This window comes from Amblyomma mixtum, chromosome 9, assembly GCF_055824585.1.
Source record: "Amblyomma mixtum isolate Tamu chromosome 9, ASM5582458v1, whole genome shotgun sequence".
In the NCBI taxonomy this organism is placed as follows: Eukaryota; Metazoa; Arthropoda; class Arachnida; order Ixodida; family Ixodidae; genus Amblyomma; species Amblyomma mixtum.
In genome coordinates this window covers 89,478,774-89,499,814 of record NC_143020.1, presented here as the reverse complement: position 1 = coordinate 89,499,814, position 21,041 = coordinate 89,478,774, and the positions used below count along the sequence as shown (strand labels likewise).

Here is a 21,041-nt window from a genome sequence, read left to right as displayed (position 1 = left end):
TCCACTGTGTGCCGGCAGCACCAAAAGTTTGTTTCGCTCACAATGTTCTACGACGCCGCATAAAATGTTACTTTCTGCATTTGAACTGCATATTTCGCTGTAATTTTTCATCAAGAGATAGATGAAGCCGCGATGAATACAAAAAAAAAATCAGAAATGGGAAATTTTTAACAGACTGTCTATTTTGTTTGGCAGTTAAACTGGCGGTTTTATATCGTACCGCAGACGTGTGTCCGCGTTTTAAAGCTTATTCTTTATTCTTAAATAGAAGACTGACTCCGTGTCGCGGTCTTTTATTCTTAAATAGAAGACTGACTCCGTGTCGCGGTCTTCACCCCCGCCATGTAGTAACAAATTTGTACTAAAAAAGCAAACGTATATTACCTTTGCACTAAAATCACCCGATGTAATTTTATCGAGCCAATTTAAGCACAAACACATTAGTCGCGTCAAACACAGCCGGGCTGGCTGTTCGAATAAAGAATGTATCGCCGAAATCACCACATTCATCATCAACCTTGCTACATCCACCTTATGACGAATGGCTCTAGCGTTCATATCCGATTAACCCCATCCCCGAAAGCTTCCTAATCTAATCTGTCCCATTTGACTATTTGCTTCTACCTGCTAGATTTATTTCTCACAACCTACTCCATTACCCGGAGGGGGTATCGGATATCTGTCTCCCTCTGTACCCTCTAAATCACGGCGTTCAAATCAAAGGACTTTCAACCATCACCTTTCCAAAAAGCACTTACTTTAGTGCATTTCTGAGTGCTTCTGCAAGTAAGGCTGTCATTTATTTCCGTGCAGAGAACCACTTCACGCCCTGTAGCGCAAGTACGCAGCAGTCTGAAGGCGAACGCTGCACGGAATATTCATGCGTACGGAGAATATATATGCGTCCCCTGCGGCGTCGCGTGTTCGCTTATGTCCTTATTGAATTACGCGTCACGAAGTGGCCCCACAAATCAGGCACGCCTGACTCTCCATTAGCCCCCCGGGAAGGGGGGGAGGGGGGGGGGGGGGGTGCGAAAAAGTGTCTCGCTGCGGAGGTGGGTTATGCGTACCGCCCCTTCAACCCGATCTGCCAGAAAAAAGCAGAAATTAGGAGCGGTAAATCTTGGCTATGCGACCCTGTTTCTAAGGCTACTAGTAGTGTTACGGCCAGTCCGTTCTTTATCTTTTTCCTCTTCTGGTTTTGTTTTGTTTTCATTTTCATAGGGGCTTCTTTCGCCTTATCCATCGTACTTGTCCTTCAACATTCTCTGTTTACCTTGTTCTTTCTATCTCTCTCCGTAACCGCTTATATTAAAGCTCTTTCGCGACTATTGTCTGCGCACACCATTGACATGTTTTATTCGGCGTTCTCTCAACGCTGTGAACTGAGATTGACTATATGGGAGTAAATAGAGAGCAAGCTCTCCTCTAGCGCACGGCATTATAACGGCAGGATATTCTTCCCAAGCCCTGGCGTAGATTTCCGCCACTAAAAATACCGAGTACTTACGCCTGGCAAAGGAAACGAACTCCCTCTTCAAAATATGGCAACTTAGTGCGATTTGCGAAGGTTTCTGCCGCCGTTTAAATCTCCTGTATTCGCAACCCACAAGACCACCGCCCCTGCATTTAAATGCCTCCTCCCATTGCTAACTCATCCGAATATTATGCTTTGAGGTGGTAACATGTTTCCATTGCCAAGAGGAAGCATTCTGCGTATTTAGTTATCGAAATCTACCCCGAAACTTGGGCAGAATACCCTGCATCTAAAAAGCAGGGTGCTGTGAAACAGTTTACACCCGTTTTACTCCCTTATAGGTTAATTCGTGTTTAGAGTGTACTCGTACGACGCGCCTGAATTTGGTTCCCGGAAAGTGTACGTATTGTGTCGCCACAATGATGTGTAATAGCACAAACTTTCCTCATTTTTTTCTCGTTCTTGCTCTTGTTAGAGTCTGTTCGAGCCACATACTCCGCGACGTCTTTTCGTTTTCTTTTGTTCATTTATTCCCCTCAAAAAATGGTCCCGTGTATGGGTCATTCGATACCGGAGTCTCGGACCTCGGGTGCCAATTAGGCCAACGAATTGCGCCCCATAGATATAGGAAGAGAAATGAACAAGGTTCGCAAAGAGAGCCTCCGTCCTCTAGCCAAAGTTTGCACCACAGAACTTGCCGAAACGTTTCGTTCTCTTGTCGGAATGGTGACTAGCACACTGGCGGCACTCCTCTCGCAGCTTGTATATTTTCTTTCCCGTTGTCAAAAATTTTCTCTTTCTGACTTCGCTCTTCGGTAGAACCCCATAGATAAAAACTATAAAATGTCAAAATATATATAAATAGTTGCTATAGACAATGTACCTCCTCTTAACTACTGTGGAGATATCACTAAGGCATCCCAGTGGCCCTAATGAATGTCTTGTTTTTATCAATGATACCCAGCCCTCATTTTCCGACCAAGTGTTACCAAGGCGGCTAGGCGGTAACCGAAACTATAAAAGATAGACTCCGTTCTTTACAAGCCATAATACATGCGCAATTCATACGAACATGTTAATTATGTTAAAGCAACACCCACAAACGCAAGAAAACAGATCAAACCGAAGATGAAGAAGGAGGTGAAAAAGCGAAACGCTTGCAATTTGCAACCCTGAACAGTAAAAGATTCGCTATTTACCTTTTGTGGTGATGCCAATGTGAATTAGACAACTTTATTAGACAACATGTATTGAATATTGCAGTGAGCTATTTTAAAGAAATCAGGACGACCGCTGTGTTCAAAGTTGTTTCCTTCTCACGTCACTGATAATTAAATGCGCTGAGACAGCCTTCCATCAGCATCTACGTACAACTGACACCAAGTTAGCACAATGTCTGTTGCGTTTAGCGACATGCTCTGAAGGAAAGAATGGCACTTCCACTTTTTTTTCTTCATGGCACCGGGAGTGAGCGTTTTTTCGTTGTAGCCATGGTATTTAATGTGCCCTAAAAAAAAAAGGACTCAAATCCGGGCACCTGGCTGGTGAAGACATATATATATATATATATACGAGGCGCCTCATTTATTGCAAAAGGTTACTTGTCTAGGCTAGGCGCTGTTACTTTTCCTGCCTCATTCATTTTTCTGTGAATTTTTTTCCTGACCCACTAATGAGCATGGAGGCAGCTGTGCACTGTGAACACGAATACACCTAAATGTGAGTGAAAAGGGTGTTAAGCTGTTCACTAGCGCACACCGTTTTTTAAAGGGTGTGCACTAGAGGACAGCTTTACTCCCTATATACTCCTTTGTGTTTAGAGTCTGCGCTAGGGCCCTGTCTTGCTGGGACCAAACATATATCCCAAGCAGCGTAGGCAATCGGTCCAATATTGGGACATGGATGGTGTAACTGTGGTCCTTTGTAGGACCGGCATTTTCCGTGCACTCTATGCCACTGTTAGGTCCGGCGTGACACCTTGAACATAGAAACACGGACACTATAGAAAATGAATCAGAATAACAAAGGAGCAGCATGTAACTAAAAGTAAAAAAAGAAGAACGACATGTATAAACCAGCCAGGGTAATTTACGAGGAAAGATGGCACTAGCCGTCCCTTCGGTTTAAATTGGGAGCCAGTAAGATCTAGCCATAGCGTATACAAAGCATAGAACGTACAGCCTTTGCCAATAGTTTGGAGCCCAGGGGGTTTGCTTCTCGGCCACACTGCTTTGCTGGTAATGCGCGCTCAGTGTCCCAAATCTCCTGAAGGTAAGAAGATTTTTCGCCCTCCACCCTCCGATGCGTAGGACTTCCATGAGTGCTACAGGAGCGCCCCAATAGTGCTTTGAAGCAAACCCCCTGGGCTCTAAACTTTTGACAAAGGTTGTACGTTTATCTAGTATGCGGCCCTCCAGCCGGCGCTCTCTTGCCACCTCACGTTTGCGGTGTCGTACAAAGGGCCACCGCAAACATATTCCTGGATTTAAAACGGCAAGCGGCTCCACCTAACAAAAAAGTGCATACAAGAGGCGACTGCAAGATTGGCGGGGAAAGCTGGATATTAATTCAGATAAGGGAGAATCAAACGAGCCCGTGAAGTGAAATAGAATAACACCTTAGGAATTAATGAGTACGTGTAAATTACCGCTACCCCAATATTTAAAATAGCTCTGCGTTTGTGCAGCTTATGCACAGGAACTAATGGGAAAAGAAACACAAGCTGAAACATAATAGTCTTTGGGTAACGCAGGTCAGAGTCTAAGTAGCAGTTCAGATAGTATTTCATGTAGAAATCTTTAAGTTTTTGTTTTTTATCACAGCACCCGAGAGTGAGACCGAAAAAGAAAGGAAGGGGCTGAAACCATGAATCCAGCGACGGCCACTGCTTCGACGCAGGCGCGGCAGATGGCGCTACATCTGCAGAGTAGGAAAGAGGGAGAGAAGGGCGAGGGGGATTCTGAATCTCGGAAATGACGGCTGGCCTACCGTCCTCGGCGGAGCGCGCCTGGCGAAGCTCTCTGTCTCAACGTCACACCAAGAGATGGCAGCACGCTCGCATGGCGCGCTGCGTTCACGCGCGGGCGCCCCGAAAACCTACACAGTAAGCGAACTAAAATAAGGAGCGTTAGCGCGCCGAAGCTCCACTCAGTGTTGGAGAGCCGCCGCGTCCAACCAGCTGATACCCAGCATCCGCAAAAGGAAGTGCGCGCGTGTCAAGTTCGCACGTTCGGTTTTTTTTTTTTTTTTTAGTGCCACGTGCACCTAATCTGCATCGGCGTGTGAGGTGACCTACGTGGCTGTTTGCTGTTGCTGCCACTACACGACTTTCAGTGACGTGGGGGTGAGTGTGTGAGTGTGCGTGTCACTACTTGGTGTTTTCACAGCACAACAGTGAAAGGTCGCAGCCTCTAAAGGATAATCTACCACTGAAATCATCGCTTCCAGCGCTTGTGGGACGTGCTGATTGTGTTGTGAACCGTCCAGCTGGTCATTCTACGGAGCACTGGAATTTATCGAACGCACCTGCTGAAGCAACTGAGTTGCTCATTTATTAATATTTATAGAAATCTTTATTCGCTCTTTATCATCGGCAAACTCTATGAAAGTGCGCTCTAAAGAGAGCAAATTGGTTTCTGCTCGCGAGAAAGTTTATCAAACACGCACGTTCTGCTAAAAAAAAAAACGTGAAACAGATATTTTAGGAAATACGGTGTCACAGCTAGCGTCTCTCTGATGTTCTTACGTTACACAAAGCTACGACAGATGCGTAGCATGCGCGCTTTGAAAATTCTTCCAGCGCCGTAACGTACGTTGTGCAGTCTCTGTTTATAACTAACACCACTGTGAAAGTAAAGTGCTCGAAGCTGAAGACTTGACGAGAGTAGATTTAATCATTTGTCCATCTTAAGTAAAGGAACGATTGCATAATGCATATGCAGTGATATGCCAATAGGCTTGGCTATAGCCAACGCACAAAAAAATGTTGAAATTTAGTACACGGAGTTGTCATAATCTGATATCACATATTTCTGACATCATCTCCTGCTGAAATTAAACTGGTTCCATACATTGTGAACAAATAGCCGCAGTCACATTATAAAGAAATTGAAAAATATTAGGTGCCGTTCTATTTTATCTCTATTCTAATACTTGCATTTGAGCTAAGGAAGAATTTATGCTCATAACCTATTACGGGTCAGTAAAATTCAGCGCCCCGCAAGAAATTGCAACGTATAATTAGGCAGCACAAGTGTGCGAAACCGGCATTACTGACTGTCACAAGTTCTGTGCCACGTAGTGATGTTCTTAGCCGAAACTATTATACTGTAAAATGGCATTACGAAGTTGTGCTACTTTTTTTGCAGAAGAGTCAGCGTTCATTAGCTGAAAAAAGTTAATGGCCGGGTACTAGAAATTAGTGTAGAGGTCAATATAATGAAGCCCAGTGGCCCCAGGAAATGTCTAAACGAATAATACAGCTAAAAAAGTAACTGCACATCATTAATGGCAAACTCTGTAACAAGACGGTAAAAAAATTGGGGCAATTATTACGTTATTCCGGAAGTCAGAACGCGTTGCTGGAAGCGCCAGTCTGCCGGTCTAGGACATTTCATTCGCTTCTTTTTGAAAGCTACGTGAGAAAGTCTCTTCTCGAAGAGCAAAATATCCTTCATGAGGGCTAATGGAAAGTGTTTTGCTCAGGCTTCAATATTTTCTTCAAAGTTCGTCTGTCCATTGCGGCATCCCTCAGGCACATGCAGTTTTCTGCAAGAAAACATACGAACCGAAGAAGTTATAGTATACTAATCTCCAGTTCTGATGAAGTCCCTACTCGGAATTTATGGCACCGACTCTTTCGAATTCAAATGTGAACATCTACATGGGCAGGCAGGAGCCTTGGATAACGAATATACTGTTGTTTTATTTAAAAGATAGTCAGCACTTATGAAAATAGAACTCGCTTTTGCACCACCCATATAAATTCGGCGGTCAAGGCATACACTCTTAAATTACCGCCGCCTGAGAATGCACAGGCTTGAACGACTTCAGAGGAGATTTTGTGAGTCAAGACATTCCGGGTCGAACGAAAGTGTGACTGAGAGCAGAATATAAGAAAGGCGTATTATTCCCTCACTCAGATTGCAAAGACACACATGGACATCCTACGCAACTTCCTTCCCGTCTGACGCCGTCCACATCGAAGTGATACGTTGAAAAAATTATTGCACAAGCGATTCAGACAACATTCAATCTCCTGTTGTTTAAAGACCGTGTCAAATAGCCGTCACAGGCAGTCCCCGGATGAACTCTAATGCAGTCATTCTTGCCTTGGCGGGCAATAGACTTTTTTTTTTTCATCAGGTATATTTCTGTGCATAATAGGTAAGTGTCACTAAAACATCTGCAGGACACTACGCTCCTCTAGATCTCATTAAGATATGGGGCGAAGTTTTTTCCGACGAAGCTGTTCGGAGCTGCCAACAATGGATCGAAACTGAGAGACTCAGGACAGTCACGTGTTACCTGCGCCGACCGTAGAGGGAGCGGTAGGTGGGACTTTGAACGCAGCAATCGGTAGTATCTGCTCTTTTCCCGCCCCATGCTCGTCTTAAGTTCAGTGAAACCTACGTGAAGCCTCTTGGGGGATCAGAAGTGAAGCGTCGTAGTATATACTCGTCTATGCTCTGATGCCTGCATTGATTCCAATGGATTACTGCGCCTTCGAAATGGAAACGACTATTAGACGTGCACCCGTCGGCCGGCCTCAGGATATCAGCGCGACGTCGCCGTCCGTACCAGGAGCGGCAGAAGACCGGCGACCCGAACCGGTGGAGTGTTGGTGCGCTGCATGAAGCGTCCGTCGCCCCGCCGCCAGGGCGGCTGCTGTCGACGCCTTCTGCGACTTCGTGAGGAGAACGCCCGCTTCGTGCTCCTGGCCGTGGTGCTACTCATCTACATGATCCTCGGTGCAGTGCTCTTCCGGGCCATCGAGGGCCCGGTAGAGGTGGAAGCCCGCCAGCGCTACGACAGAGTGCTACACGACTTCTGGCTCAAATATAACGGGACGGTGGATCCCGCGGACGTCCGGCTTCTACTGGAGGAGCACGGCAACGCGTCGTCCCGGAACATGCTTCCGAGCAAGAGACCGCGCTGGGACTTTGTGGGAGCTTTCTACTTCGTCGGCACGGTCGTTTCTACGATTGGTGAGCCATTCCTGTCCTAAATCAAACTTTTTTTTAAGGCGAAAGCCTTTACTGCCTCATCACTGTCGACAGAAGGTTGTCAGCAGAGGTGTCACGCTTTTTCTAGTTAGACCAGAAAAGAATTTTTTGTGCACGATGGGATTCGAACCACCATCCTTCCGTTTCGCAGCCGAGCATCCTAATGGCTACGCTACTTCCTGCCAACGCATATGTAGTTCTCCTTGTCAAGGACGCTGGAGAGCGTTTGCAGAAAGGCGCCGAATCAGACGGAGGCCTCCCAAACGCCCTCCAGTGCCTCCAGCATTTAAGATTCGCAAACAATTGAGTACTTAATTAATATTTTAACCACACATCAGTGACACAAGCAGCAACACCGCGTTAAAGGCTTTCGCCTCACCCCACACTAGTTCAACAAATTGCTCCACTGATTTTTTTTTCTATTTTTTTCCTTTTTCGCCTCTAGATACGCTCGTTCAAGCGCCGCGATTACTCTGTTGTCATCTGAATGCGCCGCACCACTGTAGTGGTTCTGCTTTCAATGCATTTATTTGCGCTTAAAGACGTTGCACGGCGACTTGCGTCTAATGGTCACCAATTGCAGACACAAAGCGCGACTATACAGCATTACAAATAGCCGAACTTGAAATCAGTGGGTTCGCTAATGTAGACAGAGAACGAACTTGTAAATTAGCACTAACTAGTATTTAAAATGAGCGAAATGTGGCTATCATCTGCTTTTAACTATTATTCAAATCAAGCCAGGCTGCCGACTTACGGCAGTGAAGGTCCTCTACCTATCAGCAAGCATAGTTACTTGAAAACCAGGAGTGGAGCTTTGGAGGTGAGAGCTCGCCATTTGGAACAAGACCAAGCTCGGTCACACACAGTGTAAACTATGAAGCGCTGTCATGCGGCGAGAACAGGCCTCTGTCCTGGCAGATTCAATAGGTCGTTTGCGCCTCGAAGAATGAACGTAGAATAGACAAACAGCGGAATGTGAAATCACCGAAGATTTTACTTCGCTGTTAACGTTTCTCGGAATTTATAAACTCTAGTCAAGCTCATAGCGAATATCTCCAAACGAGGAGCACATTTTTAAGCGCCCAGAAATGGACAGAATCAACACCGTCTTCAATTCAAGGGTGTGCTCTCCAGAATGACGCGCTCTTATACAAGTTTGTCGAAATTGTTCTCTTGCTTGCAAGGTCATTGTCTTTCCCTACACCAACCTAAAGCCCAAACATGTTCCCGAACTCAAACTCACGTTCACATTTAATCGCAGCGCCTGTCGTACCGGTGATAAAGAGTCTTGTAAATAATTTTCCCCAAATGAATATTATGAATTGCATTCTTCGGAAACTATCAGAAGGAGGCGCTTGCTCGCCAAGTAGATTAAGTATGCTCTGCGAAAATCCTCACTGGTTACGGCAGTTGATGACGTAGTGTTCTTTGTTCTTGACTATGCTTTTCTTCACGTTGTATATTGTAATCACATCTTGGTCCCCGCGTTTTGTTTTATTTTTTGGAAGATAAATCAGGCCTTTCCGGTTTTTCACCCTTTCTTCTCGATGCGGCAGCGAAAACTCGCGATTTGCCGCGAGATGTTCTCTGCGACATTATTTCTCAAGACCAGCACTTAGAAATCACAATTGATATTCCTTAATAAAATGAGGCAGTCATGCCTTCTGTCCCAAAGCTTTGAGTGAATTGATCTTTTGACCTCATTATTTCTCAAGAAGCGCGACAGCACCCAGCAACACTTCAACCGAATCTTCAGGCACAGCGTGAGGCTTTCGTTGCTTCGGCATTACTTGCCGAAAACTCCTTCCAAAACAGGTAGACTCATCCTTGCTGAACTAATCCTAAAGGGCAACAACGCATTCTCCTGTAGCCAAACAATCGAACCCCAATCGACCGGCGATTCAATCAGCTTTCCTCATCCTTGGCAGCAACGGCCACACCACTGGCTTAAAGAACATGGCACGAAAAAAAATAACCGGAGAGCCGAAGTCTAGAGTAGTCAAGCCAGTATAAGCCAAGTCAAGTAAAGCCAAGCCCTTCGGCCTTGGGCAGTGCAACTGGAAAGTTTCTCGTTCATTGATTGGCCAAACAACGGCAAGTGACTTCGTTATTTCCCGACTCCCGAGAATGGGACTGCTTCCCCTCCCTGAGCTCTTTGATCTGTGGTCGAGCATTTCCGGGTCGGCGAGTGTATATCTCTTCCTTTTTTTTCCTTATTCGTCTCTCTTTCCCTCGCAAGTGTTGTTCTGCTTGATCCAATCCATCTCTCTGTGGGTAAGTCTCTAAGATTGACTCGAGAAGGAAGGAGATAACTCTTAATTAAACAAGGTTCCCCTAACCACTGCTTGCAATCTTTCGCTTACAAAACCACTATCTTTTTATCGTCTTTAAATACAAATGACTTTCCTGTTCTCTTTAGGGCTAAAATTCAGGGCACGACAAGCGATTCTGGTATGCCAGTAAACTTCGAAATAGATCGGGTGCCATAGCACATGATTCAGTTCATGTTAGGGCATCAAATGGTAGCAGTTTTGTCAGGCTTTTAGTAATGGAACCCTTAGGATTCTGTCGTCAAGCTTTCCCAATCTTCTGCCCTGGTCTATTGCAGCGATTAATAATGACTCCTCTGCTTATGGCGAACGCCTGAACTGCGCAACGCGAGAAGTCTGGGTGGCAGTCGATGCAAAATTTCTTCTGGTAGGTACTGAACAGTGTCGGTATTTAAGCAAAGAACGCCTTCTATTGCCCGCATCTCCCAGTTTCATAATAAATAAATCTCGGCCTCAGTTATTAATCCTGTTGAATTTTTCTCCGTTTTATGACGAAACCAACCTTCTAAGCAAGAGTGCCTCACAACCGACGAGTAGCACATCGTTTCGTAATGGCCAAGCTTTTCTTCTTTCAAGATGGTGATAACTTGATGATCTCACCTGCCAGCTTCCTAACCCTTCATCTTTGCCCCCGGTCTGTAGCCATTCGAAGTGTTGCCGACGGGTGCGGTCAGCTTCTACCAACACTTCCACCATGCTTACGCCTGATACCAGCGACAGTTCAGCGAACAGTGTGGCGCCTACGCCAAAGAAGCGCTACTTTAAAGGTCTATGGCTGGACTACTTTCTCTTGAGCCATCTCCCCGCCTTTTGCGAGGATTACTTGTGATGTGTACGCATTTTCTGGCAGTGAGTGAGAAACTATCAGGTATTAAACTGTATTCACGCGCCTTGTAGTAATCACGCTAACTACACAAAACGCTTATCCGTCCTTAATTAGAATATGCTTGTGCCATATAGGACCATGCTCATTCTAACCTCACCATTTCCCTTGAAAGCATTCAAAAGCGCGCAACCTGTTTTATTCTCTCTAATTATTCACGTCGTTCTACCGTCACGTCCATGTGGTCGAAATTCCCGGAGCCCTTCACTACGGCGTCTCCTCATAGCCTGAGTCGCTTTGGGACGGTAAACCTCCCCAAACCATACTTATATCATTTATAACTTATATCATTTAGTCAGATTGGTACTGCCAACCATCGCATCTATAGCTATGATAATTTATGTATTGTTAAAGAAATAGAATTCCCCAGCAGTGAAAACTGGAGGAATTCCGGAGAAATTATATTGCCCTCTAACCTCCACTTGTGATGCATTGCACTTCGTTTTATGAATAGAATACCGATAGCAGTGAAATAAAAGTCAGTTTAGTGAAACTTAACTAAAATAAGCAATTTCAACTGGTTCAATTTATTTCCTAGGATCTGACTTCCTAACTTTTCTCAGTCCCTTTCCTTCCAGGCTGGTCTCCACTGACAACAGCTGCAAGAGCAACGTTCTAGAATAAGCGTATCTGCAGTTATCACCCAGTAATTTGGTCCGCTCAGCGCTGGCGCTGCAAACATATCTGATTTTCCTTCTTTACTCCTTCCTACATTCCTTCTATCCTGCCTTCGCTCCTTCCAACCTCGTACCTTCGCTTCCCTTCTTACTTCAGCCCTGTATCCTCTATTCCTTCCTACCTTCTTTCATTTCCCTTTCCTCCTTCGTTCCTTCATTCATGTCTTCTTCCTCGATTGATTCATTTCTTCTTGTTCCTCTCCTTCCTTCTTTCCTTCCTTCCTTCCTTCCTTCCTTCCTTCCTTCCTTCTTTCCTCTGCCATTTTCCTTCACTCATTCACTAATTCAGTCCTTCTCTCTTTATCTTCTTTCTGCATACTTTCATTTTATCCTCCCCCGCGTTCTGCTACTGAAGTTACAACCTGAGCCTGTATGGAGAAACCCGTCTCCGCATGAACGCCGGTATATAGCGTTAAGCACATTTTGTGTTACTCTTCCTTTCGGCACATCAATTGAGCTAATGAGTCCACTTTTGTAAGCTTCTGTAAGGATTAAAACGAGTTCATAATATGTATTATAATGTACATGGATGCATGAATAGATAATGCGTTCTGCCTGAGCTTTAGTCTCAGCGTCCGCAGTTTTTACAATGCAAATTGTTCTCCTACTGTCATTCCATTCTTCATCATTACGTTCCCTTTCTAGTTCTGGACTTAATGCTCTCAGGAACAGCGGGTGCAAGCGGATAAAGACGCTGTTGACTGCCCTCAACCCTTACGCGCGATGTAAGCGTACCGCTAACAAATCCAATATTACAACTTAACTATTTTGCTGCTGTTGTTGTTCAAAGGAACAAATGACGCATACCCACGCCAGGGGATGGCCAGAAAGCCGGCAGCATAGGGAGGCTAATCAGCCAAAGCTCTTGGTAACAAAAAAGGAAAAAAATGGAAAGGACCGAAGCAAAAAACAAAGACGATAACACACGCTGGTAAAGCACGTGGTAACCAGGCGCCGCGATTAAAGATAAAAGAGCTGTCTGAAATAGACACTGAAAGGATAATGTAGTATGGTTTAGCATCGCATTTAAGCGCATTGGCGCCTATCTAAACTAGTCTTCTTAACACGCCATGCCAGGCGTATACACGCCGAGATAAACAGCGGAAGTCCTTTGTCTGCCTGCTAACACAGAGAATTTTCTCCCTCGCTGAAGAGGAATTACTCCATAGAAAACTAGAAATCCCTCGGCGCGTTTCCTCTTGTCTTCAGGGATTTTCGGGTATCCCCAAAGCTTCCTCTTTCCTCTGCTGACTGAAGCATAAAGCCCAAAAAGGGGAGACACGAAGCTGAAATCAAAGGAATAAGAAGGTTTAAAGGAAGGAACAAAGGACAGGAAACGGGAATTAAGGGAAAACAGGAAAAAAGAACATTCATACAAAGGTAAAGAATGATGCCGGGAAAGAAATAAATTTGTGTGCTTTTCGCTTGCGTGCCACTCCAGTAATGGTTACAAAAGGTAACACACATAAGAAGACAGAAGCAAGGGAAAGACGAAAAGTGACAATTAGATGCCGATAAAATGAAAGAAAGAAAGAAAGAAAGAAAGAAAGAAAGAAAGAAAGAAAGAAAGAAAGAAAGAAAGAAAGAAAGAAAGAAAGAAAGAAAGAAAGAAAGAAAGAAAGAAAGAAAGAAAGAAAGAAAGAAAGAAAGAAAGAAAGAGGAACAGGAGAGAAAATAGAAGGAACAACGAAACAACGGAAAAAGAAATAGCAATAAAGGAAAGAGTATTAACGGCCATACTAAATTATCTTTTCAAACAGCTTTACTAACATTTCTGCACACGGAAAATGCGTCATAGAGAGCTATATTACTTACCGTGTTATGACGGCCGTAACTTTTTGGCGGTCCTTTATTGCTTCACTTCTGTTATGCCATTTCTTGTGATGTTATGTTATGCCATTTATGTTATGCCATTTCTCCAGAGCCTCTTTTGTGTGCCATTGTATATGTAGTTATTTATTTTGCCCTAATTATTACTCACTTGTTTGAACGTGTTGAATTTTGCTGCTTCAATGTGTTATTCTGCACTTAACCAAATGTTACCCGAACTCTGCCTTCTGTATATTGACTATCATTTGTTATGAGTTGATTTGTTATGAGTGCTTTCTTTTAATCATTCCCCCCTATGTAATGCCCTCTTCTGGGTCTTTAGGGTAAATAAATAAATAAAAGTGACGGAAGGGTTGGAAGTAGGAAGAGATCTGTAAAGAACGCAGAAATAAATCCATTATGAAACGAAGAAAGAAGGAAAGAGCAAAAGGACGAAACAATGGTCCTTTTCGCTCTTTCTAACCCGCGTGCACGGCGGGCGCGGGGGACGCCGTACGGAACCCCTCAATATGCAAACGGGAACAAGACGCTTCATTCCGTGGGGACTCTTGCCTCGATCCCGGGCGATCCAGCTCTTTGCCTGAAAAGATCAAACTTAGCCTGGAAAACGGAAAAAAGAAGGAAGGAAAAAGGAGATATCTAAGATAAATGCAAAAAGAAATAAGAGCATAAGCAAGGGATTTAGGGAGAGTCTCCCGTTCGGGAGGCGCAACTCTTCGCCGTGGCATGCGGAAGGCCAGACGTGTTGTCGTTCAGCATCCAACTCACTCGCTCTTTGTAAAATGTGCCTGCGGCAGTAGTAGAAACGCCACTCGGTAGAATCGCAGGTTTTGGCGGCGAAAAGGACGCGTCTTCCGTTAACTGTTTTTTTTTTTAATCCTGAGTTTTCTTTCTTTGCTGACTTTTGAGAAAAGTAGTGGAAATCCGTGCGAAATAAGATAACGGTTGATTCTGGCTGAAGCGACAGCATTGAGAAGCAAAATGACCTGGATAAGGTTAGTGTAGAGTTTATTCTTGAACTCGTGAAAGGAAAAAAAGGCAGACACTGAGGAAATAGGGACAAGACGGGTGGTGCGCGTGGTCTGATAGAGAAAAGTACAGAAGGCAGATGCCCCGGAGGATTCGCCAGAGAACATTTAGCTTTCGCTCTTCTTTTTAAGCCATGCGGGCTAGAAAACATAAGAAGCAGATTAGAGAAGTGGCTGAAGAGAAAAACAAATGATCACTGAAAGTTCCACACGGCTGAAAAGTAACAAACCTTTTTCCACATCTATAAATGAAATGAAATTTAAGTGCACACGAAAAACGCACACAAGAGGAGAAACACACAGGACAGGCGCTAACTTCATCTGATTTATTCGCAGGTAAGAGAGCGAAAACATATACATAAAACGAGACATGCGCAGTAAAGAAACAGATCGTCATATCACAATGCGTGCTCAAGGTATCTGTATTCTGCCTGCAAAAGATTAACTGATGTATCACTCACACAGTCATGCCCCCTCTTCCTGATGTGTGAGTGATACATACACAGTGATACATGGCATGACTGTGTGAGTGATACATCAGTTAATCTTTTGCAGGCAGAATACAGATACCTTGAGCACGCATTGTGATATGACGATCTGTTTCTTTACTGCGCATGTCTCGTTTTATGTATATATTTTCGCTCTCTTACCTGCGAATAAATCAGATGAAGTTAGCGCCTGTCCTGTGTGTTTCTCCTCTTGTGCGCGTTTTTCGTGTGCGCTTAAATTTCATTTCATTTATAGCTATGCACCATCTAGCCCAAACAGAAGTTTTGTTAAATTATCTACTTCCACATTTTTCCGGGAAGGTTTTGGTAAGCATACTCCGACTGCACGAGTTCGGGCCCGTTTAATTCTTGCGTTTGTAGGAACAAACGCAATAAAACATGGTTATTTGAGTACGGATTTAGGTCTCATGAACGACACGGAGAGAGGAGGAATAACCGCGAACTTGACAGGACTGAAGAACGAGAAGAGGACAGGATACCCTAAATGTACAGAGGATACCCTAATGGACAGAGGATACCCTAAATGTAAAACGGCAGATGTAAACGCCTTCCCTGACGTCCTCAGCTATTCAATGTCCAAAAAATGTGCATACGGTTACTCCTTTCTAAGTAGCCCTACCAAGTGGTCCTGTCAAGTTCGCGGTAATTCCTCCTCTCCAACATGTCAGACCAACTGGCCCAAAGCTTCCCCATGTTGACGCGGAGAGAGCTCAGATAGTAATAGCCCCGTGAAAACATAATTTCACATCCTTTTGCCCTGCGTTAGCAAATGTGAGCCCGCATTCTGAAAGTGCCCACCCACTGGGAATATTCAAATAAAGTGTGGCTCCAAGCGGCAGCCTTCTCTTGCTCCACAAAACGGCGAACGCCGTAGTTTCGAATCGCGTTTAGTTACGCAATAGTTCGCACCGCTTTTGAATCAAACACAGCCACATGTTTCTGCTTTCGAACCTTTATTTTCTACGTCAAATGTATTTAGAGCAAACCCGTTGTACTATTCATTTCAGCTCTAAACCTACTGCGTGAAAAGAATAAATTCAATAAATAGATACCCTAAGTGTAAAACGAAAGATGTAAACGCCTTCCCTGACGTCCTCAGCTATTCAATGTCCAAAAAATGTGCATACGGTTACTCCTTTCTAAGTAGCCCTACCAAGTGGTCCTGTCAAGTTCGCGGTTATTCCTCCTCTCCAACATGTCAGACCAACTGGCCCAAAGCTTCCCCATGTTGACGCGGAGAGAGCTCGGATAGTAATAGCCCCGTGAAAACATAATTTCACATCCTTTTGCCCTGCGTTAGCAAATGTGAGCCCGCATTCTGAAAGTGCCCACCCACTGGGCATATTCAAATAAAGTGTGGCTCCAAGCGGCAGCCTTCTCTTGCTCCACAAAACGGCGAACGCCGTACTTTCGAATCGCGTTTGGTTACGCAATAGTTCGCACCGCTTTTCAATCAAACACAGCCACATGTTTCTGCTTTCGAACCTTTATTTTCTACGTCAAATGTATTTAGAGCAAACCCTTTGTACTATTCATTTCAGCTCTAAACCTACTGCGTGAAAAGAATAAATTCAATAAATAGATACCCTAAGTGTAAAACGAAAGATGTAAACGCCTTCCCTGACGTCCTCAGCTATTCAATGTCCAAAAAATGTGAATACGGTTAATCCTTTCTAAGTAGCCCTACCAACTGTTGCCAGTCTATGACACTTGTTGGCACACTTTATTAACAGCCAGTATGTGTGAAGAGTGTGAAGGCTGCGGCACGGTGTCTGGTGGAAAAATTGTTATTTTCTAATGATGCGATCTGCAGCTTACTTGAATCATTCGTGTTCAGAGAACGACAAGACGAACTTCTACCCAAACTTTTCGAAAACGTTTTTTTTTTTCTTATACCTATTTTTCAGTTCTGCTTTTTGGACACATTTATCTTCCTTTTGTTCTTTTCTTTACTTCTCTTTCCCATCGTTCTTCCTCTTTACCTTTCCTTTCCTCTTCCTTCCTTCTTCCCTATTCGCTACTATGAGCTATTATTTCTTTCCAGCTTTCTTTCCTCCCAAATCCTCTCTGTTATTTATCTGTCTTGTTCCCGCTTCCTTCCTTCGTTTCTTTCTTTCTTTCTTCTCTTCTCTCTAAGTTGTCCATTCCTTCAATAATTTATTCCTTATTTCTTTCCTGCATTCCTTAATTCTTTCTTTCTTAATACACGCTCGCTTCGCTCCTTTTTTGAGCTACAGCTTGTAGCGTAGCACTTCTCCGTTGCATCGCCTCGGTTCGTTCCCCATGCTGAATTCACCTCATGGAAACGCTGCAAGTGTGGTAAAATTTCTCGAGGGCATAGCGTGAAATGAGAGCGCCTTTCTATATCATCAGCGCTTAGCCCATTCCAATCGGTAAAAGTTTCGTCCTTAGGCGCAGTTTTCTTATGTTATAGAGATAACGCATAGCTACGCGTTTGAAGCATCGGTTTTTGTTGTTTGAATATTCCGAAGAATTGTTTTGGTTTTTATATCAGAACGCAAATTTGGGTTATTTTTTCCTAAGAATATTTTCTTGCTGCGTATTTTCTCTTTTTTTGTTAAATATATGATGTCCCTGTGTGATAATTAACCTGGGTTAACGCAGAAGTTGTTGTAATAACAGGTATCCTAGAAGCAGGAAGTTTTACAGTCGTAACAAAGAGTAAAAATGCCGAGGTTAAATTATTGTGACGGGACAAAATTTTAAGTGATAGTTTAGCTCAGATATCTTGATTCGCATATTCTGTTTGCAGTCGCCACTGAACGAGAAGGCCCTCCAAAATATGGTCCACAAGGTGACACAGCGATGGAACTGCTTCCTAACTTCATGGAACCCAGAACATGCCACTTTTCTGCCGCTTGTACATATTTTTGCGTTGACGGTTTGTTATGGTTGCAAAACTAGTCAACATCCTTAAACCACCTACTAAACTAAGCTACTGCCCATGCTGGTGATAAGTCTGAGCAGACGGCGCCTCGCTATCCAACAGCACTTAGCTGTGCGTCTAGCCTCCCTATCTGCAAAAGCATATCACAGTTCGCGGACCAATGCCTCAATACTCAAATCTGCGGTACTGAACTCCAACGATGTCGCTGTCTCTCGCGTTCCCGGTTCCAGCACTTCCTTAATTTTCTCGTGTTCTACTTTAACTGATACTAGCCAGCTACTTGCGTCATGTATGGCAGACATGATGGCGTCTTTCAGCTCAGCGTAATTTATCGCTGTTTTTCGGTTCTAACCGTTTAAGTCCGACCCTTACGCATAGCGCAATCTCATTGTTTTTAGATGGTGTGAAAAGCTCGGAATGTAGTCCATACTCGATACGGGCTGCGGTTCTGGGCTCACCTTTTGTGAGCAGAGCGTATCCTCTACGTTGGTTTCCTTACACAAGCTTAAGCAACGCCAAGAGTGCCGACCATACTGCGCAACATCTGATGCGGGTATGAAGACGTGCGTAAACTCGAGTAGAACGGTGCCGGTATGGCTCGCCAAGGTTCTTCTTTGATCTAGAGAGAAATAAGGGGGCTGCCCCGCATGTCATGCGAGTGATTCGCAGCTATGGTATGTACCGCTAACTCCAAGATGAAAGGGAACGCTCTGCTTGTACCTTACAACGATATGCACAGTTCTTTCGCGCTGTGGTTCAGAAGTTCCTGGTGGGCAATATTCGTCCGGAGGAAGACCATTGAAAAAGCAAGAAGAAAGGGAGATTTTCAGTTCTACTCACGGAATAATCGACAGCTGAATCCTGATAACATCTTCCCCTTCACATCGTCTCTAACTGTACGTGCTACGGATCACTGTGCGGAATACGAAACAAAATATGAAGATTATCTTTATCTTGCAGTTTAAGTTACCATCAGTTACACCGTCGTTACCAAGATAACATAAATACCATATCATATTTAGCCGCGTTAAGTCCACTCTTGGACAAATGACTGCCCCAATGTTCTTGAATTTTTGCTATGCGCCTGTTGTGACCAAATTATCTCTAGCAATTAATTTAATTGCTAACCTCCTATGTGAAAATAAGGCACCCTATAAAACCTATTTCTCTTGGTATCTACTCTAGCGCTCTAACAGAGGCGAGGCTTAAAAGAAATTTGAAAGAAAGCCATGAATGTACACTTTGTTTTTGTGTGAAATCAATTAAAGGAAACGGGTTGCTTATGTTTCTTTTGTTGAAAAACATTTCGCCCAGGTAATTGTATACAACAGCCATATTATAAAATAAGGTGCCATTTTTGTGGAAATATCTTATGGATAGAGCGGCATTTTATTGTTTCAACGGTTTCAGAGCACACCTGAAATGTTCAGCGTATGGGGTTTTACATGGGACACATAATAGAGAAAGCGGTATTAGTGCAGAGAAATCGGCGCTTTTGTCAAATACTAGCCAAGCAATTACGAAGTCTGCATTTCTCAGCATTCCAGACGTGGATCAATGATCAGAACGCATGTTTTTCGCTTAGGTGACAGTACGGGACTCAAGCCTCTACTGGCTCTTGTTATACCTTCTCTTATGCCCGATCTCGGCCTCTTTGCATTCATATGAATTCGACAACAATTTAATAGATTTTACTGACTGCACGATCGACAACATTCATCCGCACTGCGGTGAGCCGAATCGCCTCTGCGCTCTGGCGAATCGAATCAATGCGTATTGACGACGGGAATTCAACTCACCACTTCAGAGGCCACCTTGCAGCAAATCGCATTGCACGACGCATTTGGATGCGCCTCGCGGTAGGCCCAACGATCGATTTGGCCAGGTTGCGCCAACCTCGCACCCTTTTCTCTCGCCGTCGATCGCTTACATCGATTTTATTTTTCGATGTTCCATAAATGCTTGGTCAGTACGGCGCACCGACAGGCCGCCACATAAAAAGAAAAGCAGTGATAAAGCGACAATTCTATTTTCCTCCTCTTTTAATTTAACTCATATTAATCGGTCTTTTTTTTACTTTTCCGACTCGCTACAGGAGTGAGGACGTTCTAATTGCACAGAGAAATAATAAATGGTGGGACACATCTTTTACGGCCGGTGAGAAGAGGCGACAGCTTGTTCGGAAAGAATGGTTGTAATGGCAAAATCGATCAGCGAGCATCACCCAGGGTCATCCCGACACCTCTGTTCACAAATCTCCTGGATATATCTCGCTGACTGCGCGTACCGATCAATTCCTTCTCTGCTCAGGACCTCGATGGGCGCGTTAACGACACTCTTCGAGGGCGAGCACTGATACTTTGCTTGCTTGCTGCTGTTCCGTGATGAGCAACGCCGTTTATCTGTAAGGCGAATCCGAAGCTTACCGTATTGGATGGAGGATCTGTGAGTTTGAAGTTGGCAAGGATCTGGCTTTTCTTTTTTTCTTCTCGTTTATTTTTAGTAGGATGATATTGATTCTGTAATGAATGCGGCTTCCGAATTTGACACTCTTCCCGACATGGCAGTACCGCTCCAGCTTCGGACGAGAAGGTTTCAGGGGACGATTAAGGGTTGTGTAGGTGGCCGCAAAGAAAAAAAAACAAATAAACATTTTAGATAAATAAAGCGCTCTTCTTCGGCTCTTGTTGCGGGCTAGCGTAAGAGGTGTAGTGAATTAAACCAGTGCTGCACTAATTTGTTGCAGTTTTTCCATGCCTTTCGCGACCTCACGCTCTCTGGAGCTCTTGGAGCCAGAGCCGAGGCTGAATCAGAAAAAGGAAATAAATTATTACAGGACGGGACAGATTTCACGTGATGATTTATGTGTACTAATATGTTACGCGTGTATCTTAGTATCTTTTGCTACTGCATGGAATAGCCCAGCTAGGCAGTAGTCCAAGCTTAAGCTCACTCGGATTAAGATAAAGAGTGTCCAAGTCTATATAATCGTATACTGCATGCGCACGCTGACCTGTAGCATATACACCCTGTATATTGCCTCATGGCCAGAACAGCAAGCGTTGTTCGTGGTAGTCACGTGACGTTGGATGAAGAGTAAGATGGATAAGAGAAACACCACTGTCTCTATAGAATACTCGGCCTCGCACGACCAAGTTGTGATCATGAACCC

General features: G+C 44.2%; 1 protein-coding gene across 2 annotated transcripts in view; it reads left to right on the top strand.

The window, feature by feature from the left end:
• The window catches only part of LOC149330061 (potassium channel, subfamily K, member 13-like), a 345,026-nt gene that overhangs the window by 156,534 nt on the left and 167,451 nt on the right, over nt 1-21,041 (top strand). Inside the window, exon 1 of one of the 2 annotated variants that reach the window (XM_089559725.1) lies at nt 7,329-7,683. The exons of the other annotated variant lie outside the window; for it this stretch is intronic. Within the exon in view, the coding sequence (XP_089415851.1) occupies nt 7,329-7,683 (355 nt within the window). Of the gene's footprint in view, nt 1-7,328; nt 7,684-21,041 lie in introns of those variants that run through there. 2 annotated transcript variants of the gene reach the window in all.